The following is a 20,323-nucleotide window of genomic DNA, read 5'->3' on the forward strand; positions in this document are numbered from 1 at the left end:
CTGCTGTGGTGTGAGGTGTCCCTGCCCATGGCAGGGGGGTTGGGACTGGCTGAGGTCTCTTCCAACCCTGACATCTCTGTGATTCTGTAATGAGTGAATCCCCCTCCTGGCTTAGGAAACATGGCAAACATTGGCTGTAGGTGAGGAACAGCTCTTGCTCCTCTGGCATACTTCTGCCCTTACTTGCTGCCAAGTGGGCCTTGCTGAGGAGCTGATAACTCCAGCCACCTGTGAAAGCCTTCCAGGCATTGGTGGGAAGCTTGCTACTGTAGGAGAGGCCAGAGGAGATAATTGAGGTGACAGAGTGCTCCCTGTGATGCTTCAGCAAGAGCAAGCTCCCTGGAGCCATCAGCCATTGCCTGCAGGAACCACAAGCAGCTGAAGGTCACCTCAGCCATTGCCCTCAGGAACCACAAGCAGCTGAAGGTCACCTCAGCCATTGCCCTCAGGAACCACAAGCAGCTGAAGGTCACCCCTCTGCCCATGCAAGCCAAGCACACTCTCTGCAAGTTACTCTGAATCAGTCTGCCAAAGTATTTCCTGGGGCAACAAGGTGGGATCTAAAAAAATGATCTTCAGAAGCACACAGCAGCCTTCTGCCTGCAGAAGGCAAGAGATTGACCTGCAAGCAGCTTTATTGAGAGGGTCAGTGTGGGAGCTGCCAAACACCGCCCCCCCCCCCAAAGAAGACAAAGCAGCAAGTGCCTAGGGGTGGCCTTTGCTTCCAGCTGTCCCAAGGCACCTGGAGCTCACACTGCCACCCACAGTCTGCTACCACACTGTAAATCCACTCCCCAGATGACCTCATGGGAGCCAGCCCCTGCAGCCAGAGCCTAGGGAATTGACATGTACAGCCAGGGCCTGCAGGAAGAGGAGAGTCTGCTCCTGAGAAGGTGAAAAAGCTGAGCTAGGAAGGGGAGCTTGCTCTGAGGGTAGGGAGCACACCAGGGTGCTTGTCTGTGAGGAGGTGAATCCATAAGGATGGCAGAGCAGTTGCTGTGCCCCTGCAACAGCCACTCACCACATCAAGGCAGGTCCAAGTTAGACTAGCTCAGTGACAGCAACAGTGATGGGTCTGGACATCTGGCTTGAGAGTCATCTGCAAGGTCAGACTCCTGCTGAACACACTGGGGCTGAAGCAGCACAGCAGCAGACTTGTTTGGGAGCCTGCACTCAGCCAGCAGCCACAGCCTGGAAGTAAATCCACTTGCTCTCTAGTTTTGTCACACAGCATCAACCAGCTTGGAAGAGACCTTCAAGACCATCAAGTCCAACCTATCAGCCAATCCTAACTAATCAACCAGACCATGGCAGTAAGTTCCTCATCCAGGCTTTTCTTAAACACCTCCAGGGATGCTGACCCCACCTCCTCCCTGGGCAGCACATCCCCGGGGCCAGGCTCTCTTTCTGGGAAGAGCTTTTTTCTACACATCCACTTTTGTCTACACATCCAGGGTAGGAGTTTCAATTAAGTCAGGTCAAGCTGCCAAGGGACAGTAAAAAACCTCTGGATGTATATGAAGCCCAAGGTCCTGCCATGTTTGACACCTCCTGGCCTCACAGCTCTGTACTTGGAATCAGAGAGGGAAGAGACTCCAAGGACCATTGTGCTCAACTCCTGTCAGTTGTGCCTCTTCTCAAGTGCTGAGATTTCAGCTGTCACAATGAGATCTCAGCAAGGCCAAAGGAGTTTCTCTAATCACCTGTGAAGCCTGCACAACAGGGAGGATGGAAGGAGAACTGAAGAGGGCTCTTTGTCATCTACTCTTCTACCAATTAACTTTTCAGCAGCCAGTGGAGCTGCTGTGCTGCCTTGCATCTGCAACAGCTGATTGACAAAGCTGCAAGAGATTCATAGATTGGTTTAGGTTGGAAGGGAACTCAAAGATCATCCAGTTCCAACCCCCTGCCGTGGGCAGGGACACCTCCCACCAGCACAGCTTGCTCAGGGCCTCATCCAGCCTGGCCCTCAACACCTCTAGGCAGGAGGCAGCCACAGCCTCCCTGGGCAACCTGTGCCAGTCTCTCCCCACCCTCACTTGAAACAATTTCTTCCTCATCTCCACTCTCACTCTCCCCTCTCCCAGCTCAAAGCCATTGTCCCTCAGCCTGGCACTCCAAAGTCCCTCCCCAGCTCTCCTGCAGCTCCCTTCAGGTACTGGAAGGCTGCTCTAAGGTCTGCCTGGAGCCTTCTCTTCTCCAGGCTGAACAGCCACAACTCTCCCAGCCTGTTCCCATAGGGCAGGTGCTCCAGCCCTCTGGACCCTCTCCAGCAGCTCCAGGTCCTCCTTGTTTTGGGGGCCCCAGAGCTGGAGGCAGTGCTGCAGGTGGGGTCTGAGCAGAGCAGAGGGCAGAATCCCCTCCCTGTGCTGCTGCTCTCCCTGCTCTGGATGCAGCTCAGCACAGAGCTGCCTGCTGGGCTGCCAGGGACCATTGCCAGCTACATCACCCAAGGCTCCTGGGAGGCTTCACAGCCTCCTTTGCCACTCACTGCAAGGTTAAGAGGCTTGTGGAGGATGAAGGGGTAAATGAGCCAGGGACTAAAAGCAAGGGCTACCTCCCCTCAGCCATGACAAGGCAGACCATGACTCCCTCAATACTCTCATATCTCCAATACTTTGGCAATTTCTCACAGGGAAAGGCAGTGTCTGGGAAATGCCAATGCCATCCTCTTCCCTGCAGTACCAGGTGCTTGGAACCCATGGAACTTTGCCCTCCTGTGCTCTTCTGTCCTCAGAGGAGAAAAGGGAAACATGACCCCCATTTTTAGAAAGTGAAAAAACACAGGCAGGTGCAGGCCAGGCAGTGTCACCTCTGTGCCTGGCAAGATGATGGAGCAGATCCTCCTGGACACCATGCTAGGGCACACAGAATGGAAGCCAGCAGAGCTTCACTAAGGGCAGATGGTGGCTGACAAGTTTGGTGGCCTCAGTAAGTTTGCAGATGACACGAAACTGGGTGGAAGTGTTGATCTGCTTGAGGGCAGGAAGGCTCTGCAGAGGCATCTGGCCAGGCTGGCTGGATAAGCTGAGGTCATTTGTATGAGATTGAACAGAGCCAAGTGCTTGGGTCACAACAACCCCAGGAAGGCTCCAGGCTGGGGGCAGAGTGCCTGGAAAGCTGCCCATCAGAAAAGGACCTGGGGGTGCTGGGTGAGAGCTGGCTGGAGATGAGCCAGGGGGTACCAGGTAGCCAAGAAAGCAGAAGTAGGGAAGTGATTATCCTCCTGTACGCAGCACTGAGGAGGCCACATCTCAAATACTGGGTCCAGTTTTGGGCCCCTCACTGTAAGAAAGACATTGAGGAGCTGGAGCAGGTCCAGAGAAAGACAATGAAGCTGAGGAAGGCTTTGGAGAAGAGGGCTTGGGAGAAGCAGCTGAGGGAGCTGGGGGTGTGCAGTGTGGAGAGGAGGAGGCTGAGAAGAGAAGGGAGCTCTCTACAGTTCCCTGAAAGGAGGCTGGAGCCAGGTGGGGATTGGGCTCTGCTCCCTAGTCTCAGATGACAGGAGATGCAAAAGCCTGAAACTGTGCCAGGGGAGGGTGTAGGTTGGAGATGAGGAAAAACTTCTTTGCTGCAAGAGTGGTCAGGGGGTGGAAGAGGCTGCCCAGGGAGGTGGTGGAGTCCCCATGGCTGGAAGTGTTCACAAAACCTGTGGCCATGGCACTTGGGGCCATGGTTTAGTGGCCATGGTGGTGTTGGGTTGAGGGCTGGATGACCTTGGAGGACTTCTCCAACCCAACCAATTCTAGGATGTGGTTAGTGTTGGTGAATAAGGAAGGAGCAACTGATGTAATGCATCTGGACTTGTGCAAAGTGTTTGACACCATCCATGACATCCTTGTCTCCGTATGGGAAAGACACAGATTTCAAAGGTGGACACCTCAGTGAATTGGCTTGATTGTGCTCAGAGTTGTGGTGAGCAAATGGAGACCAATGATGAGTGGTGTTCCTCAGGGGTCAGAACTGGGACCAGTGCTGTTTAACGTCTTCATCAGCAACATTGACAGTGGGATTGAGGCACCCTGGGCAAGTCTGCCAGCGACACCAAGCTGTGTGTGTGGCTGACATGCTGGAGGGAAGGGATCCATCCAGAGGGACCTGGACAGGATCAAGAAGTGGGCCCATGCCAATCTCATGAAGTTCAAAGCCAGAGGAGGCCATGGAGATTATCAAGGGGCACAAGCACCTCCCTATGGGACAGGCTGAGAGAGCTGGGGCTGTTCAGCCTGGAGAAGACTCCATAGAGACCTTATAGCAGCCTTCCAGTACCTGAAGGGAGCTACAGGAAAGCTGGGAAGGGACATTTTACAAAGGTCTGGAGTGACAGAACAAGGGGGAATGGCTTCAAACTGGAAGAAGCTGGATTCACATGATTCATGAGGCAGAAATTCTTCCCCATGAGGGTGGCGAGGCACTGGCCTAGGCTGCCCAGGAGAGTCATGGAGTGGAACTGTTCCAAAGCCAGGCTAGATAAGGCCTTGAGCAACCTTGGCTAGTGGAAAGTGCCCCTGCCCATGCAGGAGGGTTGGAACTGGATGCCTTCCATCCCAAACCACTGCATGCTATGATTCTGTGACCATACCAGATGTTCACAATTCCATCTGCTTTGCAAATGGAAGCAAAGGTTTGACAAAGAGATCACAACAGGACAGTTTCCTCCAACTGCAGTTAAGTGGATTTAGAAATGGATGCAAAGTCTATTTGTAACAGCTTCTCCTAAGGAACCTGTAGGATTCCTGATGTCAAAGAGCAGAGGACAATCACCAAGTCACTGCATTTCAGTCCCTGATGGCACAGGCAAGCTCATGCAAGCAAAACCACATCCCAGCTAAGTCATTCTCCTCACTTGTCACTTGGCAGTGACTAACTGAAGCCAAGTTAAGAGACACTGATCCACTCTTAAACATTCCTATGCTGAGTCAAGAGCAGAGGCTTTTCTGACAACTCTAATGACAACCTTTACAGCAATGAGCAAAGTCCAACAATAAAAGTCACTCAGGAAAGTTGGCTGTGCTTCACACAGCCACTACTCAACAGCTTTTCCACAGGTAGGATGTAGGAATGTAAAAGGGAGAGCACAGAAATTGGTGCAGGGATCACCTGCACCTTTAAAACCATCTTGAGAGTTGCTCACACTTGCTTGCTATGAACCACGAGTCAAGGACTTGCCATTCAAGTAATGACACTGCTTAAAAGTTCACCAATTTTTTATGTGCAGCAAATAAAGTTTTTAGTAGAGACCTGAATTTCTCATTTCATTTAGGCTGTAAAACAATTTCCTCCCATCACAACCTTGCACCGAGTCCTACTTTTCCTTCCCTTTCATGAGCTCTTATTTCTGCCCACACTTTCAGCTACAAAAAACCCTCACTCACATTTACTTCTGCCATACACCAGATGAAAATCAGACCCTTTGGGTCATAACCCAAGGCTTTTGAACACTATTTCAGACCCCTCTGTGGTTTCAAGGATCTCCAGATCCATGCCAGAGACAGGGAACAAGACCTCTAAGTGTCCAGCTTATTGGTAGCCTCCAGTTTATCAATATCCATTAACAAGCTCAACCAGACCTGAGGCAGACCAGCTCTACCTTTCTGTTCTTTTTCAGATGCTGGAAGCTTTTTTTCCAGAGAGTTTATTTCAACAGATTACATGAACCAGACAGAAGCTAGGGGAATAAAGCAGCAACAGAGAACAACAGGCAGAGAGAGTTCACTTCAGTTTTCCAGAGAGCACACAATTTATTTTTCTGAAATGAAAGGACTGGGAGAATTGTCTTCCAATTACTGAATTTTAAGAGGCCACTTTCTCTGAGGCAAAGCCTAAGCTTCTAGACAGCAGCTAGAGGGAAAAGGGCATCGAATGGCAAATGCATGCAGAGCTGACAGCGTGGGCTAAGAGCAGCAACACGCTTCTTAGCACGAGGAACTCCTGCAGAGCCTGAGAGCAACCAGGTGTCAGGCAGTGAAGGAACTGGACTCCAGCTGCAACACCACCACCACCCCCGCTGTTCCCAAGCTGCCTCAGCAGCAGAACTCAGGTTACCTGCACTGTTTTCAGCTGCTGGCTCTGCAGAACGGGGGGCTGGGTGACGGCGTTGATCAGCTGGCTTCCCTGCGACAGAGCCGAGACGCCAACCACCGGCTTGGCCTCCGACCGCCCTCCCAGCACCACTTTGATCGGCTGCCCTTGGACCTTGGAGTCCCCACCCTGGGCCTGGGCCGTGGCCTTCTGGGCCGGGGGGAGCTGGCTGTGTGGCAGTGCCAGCACGATCGGCTGCCCGGTCTTGCCCAGGGTCGTTACGATCAGCTTCTGCCCGTCCGGCTTAATGCTCTGGTTGCCGATCTTGATGTCGGCGCCACCCTTGTTGAGGATGATTTGGTTGGCTGAGATGGTGACAGGGGTCTGAGCACCGAGCTTGTGGAGGCCGCCGGGGAAAGCAGACTTCACCACGGCGGCCACGTCGGCTTTGGGGGCTGCGGTGCTCACCGGCACGTCCGGGTCCTCAGTCTTGATGGTGACGGTGGCTGCGGTGGCGGAGTCGCTGGTGGAGCTCATGGTCACCATTTCTTCCAGTTCTGTTTCCATGGGAATGGAGTCTGGCATGGGGGAGGACACGATGACCGCCTCAATGCTGTCATCCCCCACCAGAGCTATGCCTGTGTCCATGATTTCCTCAGGGAGCAAGCTGTTGACTTCTGCTGACACCACCTCCATGGCAGCAGTGACGGCTGGAGCAGGTACTGCAAGAACATGAAAGAAATGATTGGCTTCCAGAAAATAGACATTGGCAAAGCTCTAGCAATGAGATCCAGGGATTCATAGAATGCTTTGGGTTGGAAGGCACCTTGAAGATCATCTGGTTCCAGCCCCCCTGCCATGGGCAAGGGTCACCTCCCACCAGACCAAGTTAGAATCATGGAACACTAGAGGTTGGAAGGGACCTCCAGAGGTTGAGTCCGACTCCCCTGCAGAGCAGGATCACCCAGGGGAGTCTGCACAGGAATGCATCCAGGTGGGGTTGGAAAGGCTCCAGAGAAGGAGACTCCACAACCCCCCTGGGCAGCCTGCTCCAGGGCTGTCACCCTCACTCCTCATGAGGAGAAGTTTCTCCTCATGTTGAGCTGAAATCTTCTATGTTCAAGTTTGAAGCCATTGTTCCTTGGCTTATCACTGGGAACTACCCAGCAGAGCCTGGCCCCCTCCACTTGCCCCCCACCCCTCAGCTATTGATAGACATTGATCAGATCCCTCTCAGCCTTCTCCTCTCCACACTAAACAGCCTCAGGGCTCTCAGCCTCTCTTCATAGGGGAGATGCTCAAGTCTCCAAATTGTCCTTGAGGCTCTCCCTTGGCCTTCCTCCAGCAGGTCTCTGTCCCTCTTGAACTGGGGAGCCCTAAAGTGCACACAGTATTCCAGGTGTGGTCTCAGCAAGGTAGAGTAGAGAGGGAGAAGAACCTCCCTAGACCTGCTGGCCACACTTTTCTTGATGCCTTGTCCAACCTGGCCTTGAACACCTCCAGGGAGAGAGAGCATCAACAACCTCCCTGAGCAACCTGTTCCAGTGTCTCCCCACCCTCAAGAATTTCTTCCTAATCTCCAGTCTAAGTCTCCCCTCCTCCAGCTCTAAGCCCTGTTACCTGAGAAGAAAATACAGCAGTAGGACTTTTTCAGACTGAAGGCATTGGGGATGCACAGGAGAGATACAATGAAAAATTGTCATCAAAACAGAACACATGGGGAGAAACTGACTCCCAGGAGGAACTGGTATCAAATCTCCTCAGCATCATCCACTGCTGGCAAATCAAGGCACTGCCAGTCCACTCTTGACAACACAGCACTCAGAGAGGTGCTCTTTCCTCCCCCAGACATGGGCACCTTGCTCACAGACATTTAAGCTTACTGAAGTAGAATGCAAGAAGCAGCCAACAGCTGATAATGGCTTCTCTCAGACATGCCAAGCTCTTGCCTCCAGAGAATTGTTATCTGTGCCAGATGTAACACAGGTTCACTTGGCCAAATCTTCATTCTGGAAACCTCAGCAAAACAAGCAGCTGCCTTGTGACAGGCTTCAAAACACCTCACAAGCTTCATCACCCACCCCAGGACCAAGCCCCAGTCCTGCCCTTTCAAGAAGCAGCAATGATTCCTCCATACTGGACATGAAGAGCAGCTCAATACTTTTCTCTTAAATACTCAGAGGAAAAAAATCTAATGCCCCCCCCAAATCACAATGAATTGGGAATATGTTCCAAACACAAACTAAAGAACTCCCCATCTGAAGGAAAAAAAAAAAAGAACAGAACAGAATTGAAGCTGCCCAGTGAGAGTGACCAGCTGATAAACTACAGTGAGATTCAAAGCCAGGGTCACCTCCCACTTGAGAAACAGAATGATAGAAGGGTTTGGGTTGGAAAGGACCTCCAAAAGCCATCTAGTCCAACCCCCCCTGCAGTCAGTAGGGACAGCCTTCATTAAGCCAGGTTGCTCAGAGCCTTGTCAACCTTGGGTATCTCCAGGGTTGGGAGTTCAACTACTTTCCTGGGCAACCTGTTGCAGTGTTCCACTACTCTCATTATGCAGAACTTGTTCCTAACATCCAACCTAAATCTGCTCTGCTCTAATTTCAAACCATTGCCCCTTGTCCTATCACTGCAGGCCTTTGGGAACAGTCCCTCTGCAGCCTTCTCATAGGTACCCTTCAAGTACTGGAAGGATGTTTTTAGGTCTCCCTAATCCTAGAGTCAGTCAGGGTTGGAAGGGACCACAAGGATCTAGTTCCAACCCCCCTGCCATGGGCAGGGACACCTCACACTGGATCAGGCTGGCCAGAGCCTCATCCAGCCTGGCTGCAAACACCTCCAGGGATGGAGCTTCAACCACCTCCCTGGACAACCCATTCCAGGCTCTCACCACTCTCATGGGGAAGAACTTCTTCCTTATGTCCAGCCTGAATCTCCCCACTTCCAGCTTCATTCCATTCCCCCTAGTCCTGTCACTCCCTGATAGCCTAAAAAGTCCCTCCCCAGCTTTCTTGGAGCCCTCTTCAGATCCTGGAAGGCCACAGAAGGTCACCTCGGAGCCTTCTCTTCTCCAGACTGAACAGCTCCAACTCTTTCAGTCTCTCCTCATAGCAGAGCAGCTCCAGCCCTCTGCTCATCCTTGTGGCCCTTCTCTGGACACCTTCCAGCATGTCCAGATCCCTCTTGTAATAGGGGCTCCAGAACTGGATGCAGTACTGCAGGTGGGGTCTCACCAGAGCAGAGTAGAAGGGGAGAATCACCTCCCTTGACCTGCTGGCCACACTTCTCTTAAAGACGATGCTGGAAATGCTCAAATCTACCATTCCCACTTTATCATCAGAGAAGGCTGAAAACAGATGAGCTTAATGAGGCCTTTTGCCATGTTGCTGACCCCATCAGCATGCCTGGGCACTGGCTGGGTATGCCCACCCACCCCAGCACTCATCACAAGCTAGAGATGGCAGGACCCTTGCAAATGCCGTTTCCTGCTAGCTCAGAAAAGCAGAGCCAAAGTGACATCTGCAGTTAAGGAACTGTGCCACTAAAACAACTGACCACACGCCAAGGTGCCACTGGCTCCTCTGGGGTCAAGGTGGTCCTGTGTTGCATAGCAGCTAACTCCAGCACAGCTGCATTTCACCCACAAGGTGGAAGTCTGGGCAAAGAGCTCTGTTACCATCTCCCTGGCTTCCATGCTGAGCTCAGGAGTCTATGCTGGAGCAGTCCACAGCTTTCCTGAGTGTGAAGGGTGCCAGGGTGACTGCCCTCACCTCCAGAGCACAAGCCATAGCAAACTGCCACCACACTCAAGAAGCCCAAGCTGTAAAAGAGGTCGTGGAGATGACCTATGGTCAGACTCACACAGAGCTCACTTCTTGGCAGGCATTTGAAGACACAAAGTTATCCCATGCCACTGCCAGCAATAATACCTCCTTTGGAAAGCTTGTCCCCCAAAGTAATGCCACTGCAGCCTGCAGGGCTGCCAGGCCTGCTAACTGCTGCTGCACAACACAGACTGTGCCCAAGGCCACGAGTGCAGCCCTGCACTGCTGTCTTGAAGTCAGACTGGTTACCTGCAGGGGAGATGAAACCAAAGCAGGCCTAGTAAAAGCAGACTGCTGCAGCCTGTCTGAAGGCCACAGGCTCTCCTGAGGGTGCTGCTTTACCCTCCTGGTCTATTGTGACAAGCACAAGGGGCTTGGATCCAGAAGTTATGACTCCTAGGGGCAACTGCAGTCCACACAACCGCCTCCCTGTTGGAAAAGGGGGGAATCATCTGCATTAGACAGTGGGAAAGGGACCAGATTCAGCAATGCCCAAGCATTTGGCAGGATTCAGCTTTTGGTTTGCATTGGTATAGTCAAGCTTTGGGGGATAAGACAGAATCATAGAATGTTAGAGGTTGGAAGGGACCTCTAGAGATCATCCAGTCCAACCACAAAAGCTTTCAAAGCTTCCAGCTGCTCTGCACCTGACAGCTGAATGGCCTTCTCCAGGATTTGACGATACCTGTCCACAGAGCAGAAAAAAAATTATGACAAAGTTGCTCCCAGGGCACATTTATTTATCACTAAGTTCCATTCCTTTGCCTATTTTCCATCAGAGCCTTACTACTGCTTGAATTTTCTGTTTCTTTGAGGGGGCAATTATCCAAAATGCTCAAATGTCAAGAACATTAACCTGGAAATTGGTACCTGGCTCTTGTTACATCCCAGGAGTAGATTCACAGTCTCACACTACATTAGAGGTTGGAAGGGACCTCAAGAGATCAGCCAGTCCAATCCCCCTGCCAGAGCAGGATCACCCAGGGGAGTCTGCACAGGAATGCATCCAGGTGGGGTTGGAAAGGCTCCAGAGAAGGAGACTCCACAACCCCCCTGGGCAGCCTGCTCCAGTGCTCTGTCACCCTCACTGTAAAGAAGTTTCTCCTCATCTTGAGCTGAAATCTGCTATGGTCAAGTTTGTATCCATCGTTCCTTGGCTTATCACTGGGAACCACCCAAAAGAGATTGGCCTCCTCCACTTGACACCAACCCCTCAGATATTGATAGACATTGATCAGATCCCCTCTCAGCCTTCTCTCTTCTCAAGACTGAACAGCCCCCAGGGCTCTCAGTGTCTCTTCATAGGGGACATGCTCAAGTCCCCAAATCATGCTGGGGAGGGACTTTTGAGGGTGTCAGGTAACGATAGGACTGGGGGGAATGGAACAAAACTAAAAATGGGAAGATTCAGATTGGATCTTAAGAAGAAATTCTTCCCCAGGAGGGTGGTGAGAGCCTGGCAGAGGTTGCCCAGGGAGGTGGTGGAAGCCTCATCCCTGGAGGTTTTTGCAGCCAGGCTGGATGTGGCTGTGAGCAACCTGCTGTGGTGTGAGGTGTCCCTGCCATGGCAGGGGGTTGGGACTGGCTGAGCCTTGAGCTCCCTTCCAGCCCTGACAATTCTATGATTCTATGCAAAGTATGTCCAGATATTGAAATAGTTCCATAGCTCAACAGTTCCTTATCTTCTTCATTCTTACCATCTGGCCTTGTCACAGCAGTAAATGGTTATTAAATACCTATAGCTGGTTGGTTTCTATTTAAATGCAGAGTCAGGGATTAAATATTGTTCTGCCTTTAAACATATCACCTGCAGGTCAGAATGCAGAAGGAAAAGAAACACACTAATGGTTGGATTCAGTGATCTTAAAGGTCTTCTCCAACCAAAACAGTTCTGTGACTCCATGATCACATCAAGCCTTGAGCCCAGCAAGTGACAAGACATAAGAAACATGAGGCATGGTTAGGGGCTGAGCATCCTCTGGCCATCACACTGCCAGACTCTGCAGACATTAGGTCTCACCGTTCTACAGGCAGCTGTCACTAACAACTCAGGCCAGTCCCATCAACAACTGCAAGAACAGAACCACAACACAAACCACTCTGTTCCTTCCTGGCTTGTTGGATGTGACTGAAATAGACACAAGGAAGGCAACAATCAAAGTCTCATCCCAGCTGCTATCCTCAAAGGTGGCTTCCACACCCCAGCAGATTTAACAAATTCATAGAATTTAACAAAATCATAGAAACACAGAATTGTTCAAGCTGGGAAAGACCTTTAAGATGGAGTCAAAACATTAACCCAAGACTACCAAGGCTGGTGCTGAACTGTGCCCCTCAGCACCACATCTCTGCATCTTTTAAATGCCTCTAGGGATGGTGACTCCACCATTTCCCTGGGCAGCCTCTGCCAGGGTTTGAAAAGTGAAGAAGTTTTTCCTGATGTCCAACCTAAGCCTCCCCTGGTTCAACTTGAGGCTGTTTCTTTTTGTCCTGTCAGTTATTACTAAGGTGAAGAGAATCCCCATTTGGCTCCAACCTCCTCTCAGGGAGCTGCAGAGAGCAATGAGGTCTCCCTGAGCTCAGCCTCCTCTTCTCCACACCAAACACCCCCAGCTCCCTCAGCTGCTCCTCCCCAGCCCTCTTCTCCACACCCTTCCCCACCTTTCTTGCCCTTCTCTGGACCTGCTCCAGCTCCTCAAGGTCCTTCTTGCTGTGAAACCATTCAACAGTTCAGCAGTTTGTTTTTTTCCCTAATGCTTTCATACCCAACAGTTTCCATTCTGCCAGCTCCTCTACTGAAATGATTTCCAACAGTAAGAGAGTGCCAAACTCTTTTATGATTCTAACAGCTTTGAGTTCTTCAAGACAGGGTAGATACATTATATTATTAGAATATTAACTTAAACACACACACACCCCCACTTAAATAGTTAAATAATAGCTAAAAAGACTTGAAGGTTTCATTCACTTTGCATACAGTCATAGAATCACAGAATGGTTGGGGTTGGAAGTCCCTTGAAGATTATTTAGTTCCAATTAGATGGTCAGGGACACCTTCCACTAGACCAGGATTGCCAAGGCCTCATCCAGCCTGGCCTTGAACACCTCCAGGGAGGGGGCATCCATAACATCCCTGGGCAACCTGTTCCAGGGTCTCCTCATCCTCACTGTAAAGAACTCCTTCCTCATCTCCAGTGTCAATCTCCCCTTTACTTCAACAACAATGCTTTGAATCATTTGGTAATGCAAAAGCTGTACCTACAACCCCCCAGAATTTGCACCACTAAGTGTTTACACTGATTTAGCTCAAAGGTTGAAGGAAAAAAAACCCACCAATCTGAAGCAAGGAAGTCAACAAGCAAACTATGAGACCAAGAAACTCCACAAAACCCCCTCAGACAGATTATAAAATAGATCATTTTAACCTATGACCCTAAAAGCAAATTAAAAGTTCCAAGGATGAAATTCACATCAAGAAGCTTTTGTTTAGAAAAAAGCCTGCGCCAGCAGAGCTCAGGACCCCCAGGCAGCCTGCCCCAGCAGGGCTCAGGACCCCCAGGCAGCCTAATGCATACCAAAAGAGGGACAAAACCTTGTCTGCTGTCTTGGAACAACCCTGGAACACGCTGAGTGTTGTTGGCAGAAGCACAGGGGAAAAAAGCTCAGCCTGAGTGAAGCACCTGGGATCATCTCACCCCCAGCACAAATCTCTGTGCTTGGCACTCTCAAAGGGTATCTACAGACAAAGAATGTCCCTGAGGGGAGTTATAAGCAAGCAGACAAGGTCCTGCACCTAGATCATGCAAATCGTTGATATCAATCCAGACTGGGGTGTGCTGAGATTGAGAGCATCCCTGCAGAGAAGGACTTGGGGGTGCTGGGTGGGGGAGAAGCTGGACAGGAGCCAGCAATGGGCACTGGCAGCACAGAAGGCCAAGGGCAGCCTGGGCTGCATCCAAAGCAGTGTGGCCAGAGCTGGAGAGAGAGGATCCTGCCCCTCTGCTCTGCTCTGGGGAGACCTCACCTGCAGTACAAGAGATACATGAACCTGCTGGAGAGGGTCCAGAAAAGGGCTGCAAAGATGATCAGAGTGCTGGAGCACCTCTGCTATGGGGACAGGCCACAAGAGTGGCAAAATACTGGAACAGGTTGGCCAGGGAAGTGGTGGGTGCCCCATCACTGGAGACATTCAAGATCAGACTTGATGTGGCCCTGGGCAGCCTGACCTAGTTGGGGATGTCCCTGCTGCCTGCAGGGGGGTTGGACAAGATGACCTTTGAGGGTCCTTTCCAAACCAATGCTTTCTGTCACCTCTGCTAAGGAATGTCATCTCCATTGGCAAAACCACAAACCAGTGCCTGGCAGGTACTTGTGAAGTGTGATCTGGCTTTCCCTTCTCTGTCACTAGTAAGACATGGGAGTGTAGAACCCTGAAGAAACCAACACTGTTATCAAGCTGAGGTCAAGTGTATCAATGCCTGTGCTGGTGGAACATGCAAAGCAGACACACTGCCCAGGCAAATCAAAAGAAACAAGAGAACCAAGCACACTGAGCTGCAAATTAGCAAACAGGATGCAAGAGGTGACAGTGCCTGCACTTTACAGTGAGCAGCTGCATCTTAGGACATCTCCAGAAATGTCCTCATCTCACCAAGCACAGCCATCATCCAGTCTGAAACCACAGCACTTGCAGGAGGATGTCACAGAATCCTCAGCAAGGCTACAAACTATAGGAATACTGCCCAGAAGTTCAGATTGCTCAGAAACACATCTGCTGAGAGCAGCTTCAAGGATGGCCTGGCATGGTGCTGCACATGAGTGAGGTGGTCACAACAAAGCAGTGGACCAAGGCATTCATCACCCTTTGGGACCATCAGCAGTCCCCTTACCAGTTCTACTCACTCCAGTATATCCCTGCCCCCTTGAACTGGGAAGCCCAGCACTGGACACAACACTCCAGATACAGTCTCACCAGGGCAGACTAGAGGGGAAGGAGAACCTCCCTGGACCTGCTGGCCACACTCTTCTTCATGCACCCCAGGATCCCATCTGCCTTCCTGGCCACAAGGGCACATTGCTGTCCCATGGAGAACTTATTGTCCACTAGGCCTTTGTCTTTGGAGCTGCTTCCCACTGGTGTGATCTGTGTAGGCTGAGACAAACACGTGAACCCCCCTCATCCATCCTCCCGACCAAAAGCAGGGCAGGGGGCTGCCAGCAGGCTGTGGCTCAGGTCTGAGGATTTGAACTCCAAACTCCCACAACGTTCCTATGAAGTTACATTAAGAAACCCAGCAAGTTCCTCTAAGTAGTGAAGGTTTGAAAACATTCATCCCATTCCTAAATCCATTCTTCAGCACAAAGGCATCAGCAGGAGAGAACAGGGGAAGTAAGGAATGGATCCTTGAGCTGAGAAGCAGGAGATGCTGCCAGCCACATGCATCTGGCATGGGGGGGAACTCCAAGGGCCCTGGGGGGGACACACACACACACACACACACACACGGGGACACACACACACACTCCAAGGGCCCTGGGGGGGTAACACACACACACACACACACACACACTCCAAGGGCTCTGGGGGGGGGACACACACACACACACACTCCAAGGGCCCTGGGGGACACACACACACACACACACACACACACACTCCAAGGGCTCTGGGGACACACACACACACACACACACACTCCAAGGGCTCTGGGGGACACACACACACACACACACACACACACACTCTCCAAGGGCTCTGGGGGGGGGGGGACACACACACACACACTCCAAGGGCCCTGGGGACACACACACACACACACACACACACACACACTCTCCAAGGGCTCTGGGGGGGGGGGACACACACACACACACTCCAAGGGCCCTGGGGGACACACACACACACACACACACACTCCAAGGGCTCTGGGGACACACACACACACACACACACACACACACACACTCTCCAAGGGCTCTGGGGGGGGGGGACACACACACACACACACACACACTCCAAGGGCCCTGGGACACACACACACACACACACACACTCTCCAAGGGCTCTGGGGGGGGGGACACACACACACACACACTCCAAGGGCCCTGGGGGACACACACACACACACACTCTCCAAGGGCTCTGGGGGGGGGGGCACACACACACACACACTCCAAGGGCCCTGGGGGACACACACACACACACACACACACACACACACACACACACACTCTCCAAGGGCTCTGGGGGGGGGGGGACACACACACACACACACTCCAAGGGCCCTGGAGGGGGACACACACACACACACACACTCCAAGGGCTCTGGGGGGGGGGGGGACACACACACACACACTCCAAGGGCTCTGGGGGGGGGACACGACACACACACTCCAAGGGCTCTGGGGGGGGGGGGACACACACACACACACTCCAAGGGCCCTGGGGGGACACACACACACACACACACTCCAAGGGCTCTGGGGGGGGGGGGGGACACACACACACACACTCCAAGGGCTCTGGGGGGGGGACACACACACACACACACACACACTCCAAGGGCCCTGGGGGAGGGGGGACACACACACACACACTCCAAGGGCTCTGGGGGAGGGGGGGGGACACACACACACACTCCAAGGGCTCTGGGGGGGGGGGGACACACACACACACACACACTCCAAGGGCTCTGGGGGGGGACACGACACACACACACACACTCCAAGGGCTCTGGGGGGGGGGGGACACACACACACTCCAAGGGCTCTGGGGGGGACACACACACACACACACACTCCAAGGGCCCTGGGGGGAGGGGGGGACACACACACACACTCCAAGGGCTCTGGGGGGAGGGGGGGGGACACACACACACACTCCAAGGGCTCTGGGGGGAGGGGGGGGGACACACACACACACACACACTCCAAGGGCCCTGGGAGGGGGACACACACACACACACACACACACTCCAAGGGCTCTGGGGGGGGGACACACACACACACACACACACACCACACACTCCAAGGGCTCTGGGGGGGGGACACACACACACACACACACACACTCCAAGGGCCCTGGGGGGAGGGGGGGACACACACACACACTCCAAGGGCTCTGGGGGGAGGGGGGGGGACACACACACACACTCCAAGGGCTGTGGGGGGGGGGGGGACACACACACACACACACTCCAAGGGCTCTGGGGGGGGGGACACGACACACACACACACACTCCAAGGGCTCTGGGGGGGGGGGGGACACACACACACACTCCAAGGGCCTGGGGGGGACACACACACACACACACTCCAAGGGCCCTGGGGGGAGGGGGGGACACACACACACACTCCAAGGGCTCTGGGGGGAGGGGGGGGACACACACACACACTCCAAGGGCCCTGGGGGGAGGGGGGGGACACACACACACACACACACTCCAAGGGCCCTGGGGGGGGGACACACACACACACACACACACACACACTCCAAGGGCTCTGGGGAGGGGGGGGACACACACACACACCAAGGCTCGGGGGAGGGGGGACACACACACACTCCAAGGGCCCTGGGAGGGGGGGACACACACACACACACACTCCAAGGGCCCTGGGAGGGGGGGGACACACACACACACACTCCAAGGGCCCTGGGGGGAGGGGGGACACACACACACACACTCCAAGGGCCCTGGGGGGAGGGGGGACACACACACACACACACACACTCCAAGGGCCCTGGGGACACACACACACACACACACACACACACACACACACACACACACTCCAAGGGCCCTGGGAGGGGGGACACACACACACACACACACACTCCAAGGGCCCTGGGAGGGGACACACACACACACACACTCCAAGGGCCCTGGGAGGGGGGACACACACACACACACACACTCCAAGGGCCCTGGGGACACACACACACACACACACACACACACACACACACACACACACACACACACACTCCAAGGGCCCTGGGGGGGGGACACACACACACACTCCAAGGGCCCTGGGACACACACACACACACACACACACACACACACACACACACACACACACACACACACACTCCAAGGGCCCTGGGGGGGGGGGGACTCCAGAAGGCTGCTGAGCTAGGAATAAAAAAAAAGAACTCCCCAATTTTTTGGTCTTAGTACTTGAAAGATGAAGCAGTTCAAGGTTACCAGGTCTTGAGTAGCTGGAAGGAGTCACAAAATAGAGATCCAAGCATGATTCAGGGGAACACTGCAGTGCTCCCATTCTCTTTCCTAATCTTCCAGCTCTTGGGATGGAGTTAAAAAAAGAGCAAGCAGCATCTTGCAGTTACTCAAGTGTGGAGCAGTTACTGCACTCTCCATGCTGCTATCCCTGACATGCCAGCACAAGAGACTGACAAGGACAGTTAAAGCACAAGCCCCAAACCACAGAGGAACAAACACAGGATGCTCTTTGCAAACATGTCTTAAAATAAAAACATTATTATTTCCCTAGGATTTCAAAATTCCTGTCCTGTTGTCTTCAAAGCAGAGACCTTTTAGCAACATATTGACAAGGAATACACTGCCTTCACCACAAAATCTTCCTACCCCAGGCTTACAGAAGCCTTGCACACACACAACCACATCAGGTGTTACAGATACTTTAGGACTCAGCTATCCTGTGACCTGTAGCTGTTTGCTTCACAGCAGAATTCATTCTCACATACAAGGAGTCCCAGCGTGCCACCACAGGATTTAGATTTGCACACACCAAGGACAAAAGCATTTTTGCGACCAATGACAGGTCCTCCTGCCCTTCTACTCTGCCCTGCTGAGGCCACATCTGGAATATTATGTCCAGCTCTGGGCCCACCAGTTCCAAAAGGACCTTAGGGAACTGCTTGAGAGAGTCCATCCCAGAGGCACAGAGCTGCTGCAGGCAGTGGAACATCTCCTGTGAGGCCAGGCTGAGGGCTTGGAGCTGGGAGCAGAGCAGCCTGAGGGCTGCCCTCATTGCTGGGGATAAAGCTGTGCAGGGCTGGAGCCAGGCTCTGCTCAGGGATGGCCAAGGACAGCACAAGGGGCACTGGGGGCAAGCTGGAGCAGGGGAGGTGCCAGGGGAACAGAAGGGAAAAGTTTGTCCCTGTGAGGGTGACAGAGCCCTGGAGCAGGCTGCCAGAGAGGTTGTGGAGTCTCCTTCTTCAGAGACCTTCAAAACCCAGCTGGATGTGTTTGTGTGACCTGCCCTGGGTGCCTGGGTGACCCTGCTCTGGCAGGGGGGGTGGACTGGATGACCTTGCAAGATGCCTGTGATTCTGTGAAGACCACAGACAGAGCATAACTAAGAATCCTCATCAGAGACAGCCACCCAGGCAAAACAGAAGCTACAGAAAAATAGGAAAAGTGCCAAAAGAAGTTTTTGATGGTCTCAGGATGTCATACAACCAAGAAAAGCACCACACCAAAGCTTTTTGTTGGAAGCAGCAGGTCATACAGATTGCAAATGGTAGAATTACAGCACACAAGGGCATTGCTTGCTAGAAAATCAGAGCTTGAAGCCACTCAGATATCTAACTCCAGACTGGACAACTCCTTCTTCACCACAAGAAAAGTATTACATTGCCCAAATGTACCATTAATTACAAGAGAAGCTCAGGAAGGCAGAACATTCTAGCTATTGGGAGGTATTGAGCAGTATTACTGAAAACACATCCAGCAGAGCTCCAAGCACTCACCCAGAACCATTAGTATCTAGAAAACTAAACCACTTAAAGGTCAAATTACTTTCCAAGCATGGCTCACAGCTGTTACCCAGCTCTCACATGCTAGTTAAATGTCCAGGGAGCAAACCCATACAATTTTACCAGCACTAGCCTGCATTTCAAGCCATGTCTACACTTCAGATTTGCATATCTATGTCCTAGTCATCAGGCAACACCCTCAGTGCTTGCTATTTGTGCCTCACAGCAAGACAAAAACCTAAAACTTCCACATTGCTGTGAAGATGGACAAGGATCCGGGATAAATCTGCTTCTCAACAATTACTTAGTACCCCTTTCAGGGTCTAATCCTCACTGGTGCTAAGCAAACTCCAGAGTGCACTGAAGAGCTGAGGCATTATCACTAAGCAGATGCTGCCTGCAGCCCCAACAGCGCAGTGTTCTGCACAAGTGAAAGAAGATTCATAGAAGCACAGAAGGGTTTGGGTTGGAAGGAAACTTCCAAGTGGCAGGGACACCTTCCACTAGCCCAGGATGGATTTTTGTTGTTTTCCCAATGACTAGCATGTCCAGGCTAAAGAAGGGCAGAAACAGAAGTGATTAGGATAGCTGTTTACATTCTGATTACCAACAAATGCATTCTGATGACCTCAGAAAGATTCCACCCACATCTGTGTATCCTCCTTCCCCTTTCACAAAGGGTGTTTCAGGTCACTTTGTCAGGGTAAGGTTCAAGTCTCGTTCAGCACACACC

General features: G+C 52.4%; 1 protein-coding gene across 1 annotated transcript in view; it reads right to left on the reverse strand.

Annotated features, from left to right (window-relative positions):
- LIN54 (lin-54 DREAM MuvB core complex component) overlaps nt 1–20,323 on the reverse strand; it is a 60,106-nt gene that overhangs the window by 28,762 nt on the left and 11,021 nt on the right. The window contains exon 2 of the mRNA XM_054392160.1: nt 6,046–6,743. Coding sequence (XP_054248135.1) covers nt 6,046–6,717 — 672 coding nt within the window. The 5' untranslated portion in view covers nt 6,718–6,743. The remainder of the gene's footprint in view (nt 1–6,045; nt 6,744–20,323) is intronic.

Source organism: Indicator indicator, chromosome 25 (assembly GCF_027791375.1).
Source record: "Indicator indicator isolate 239-I01 chromosome 25, UM_Iind_1.1, whole genome shotgun sequence".
Lineage (NCBI taxonomy): Eukaryota > Metazoa > Chordata > Aves > Piciformes > Indicatoridae > Indicator > Indicator indicator.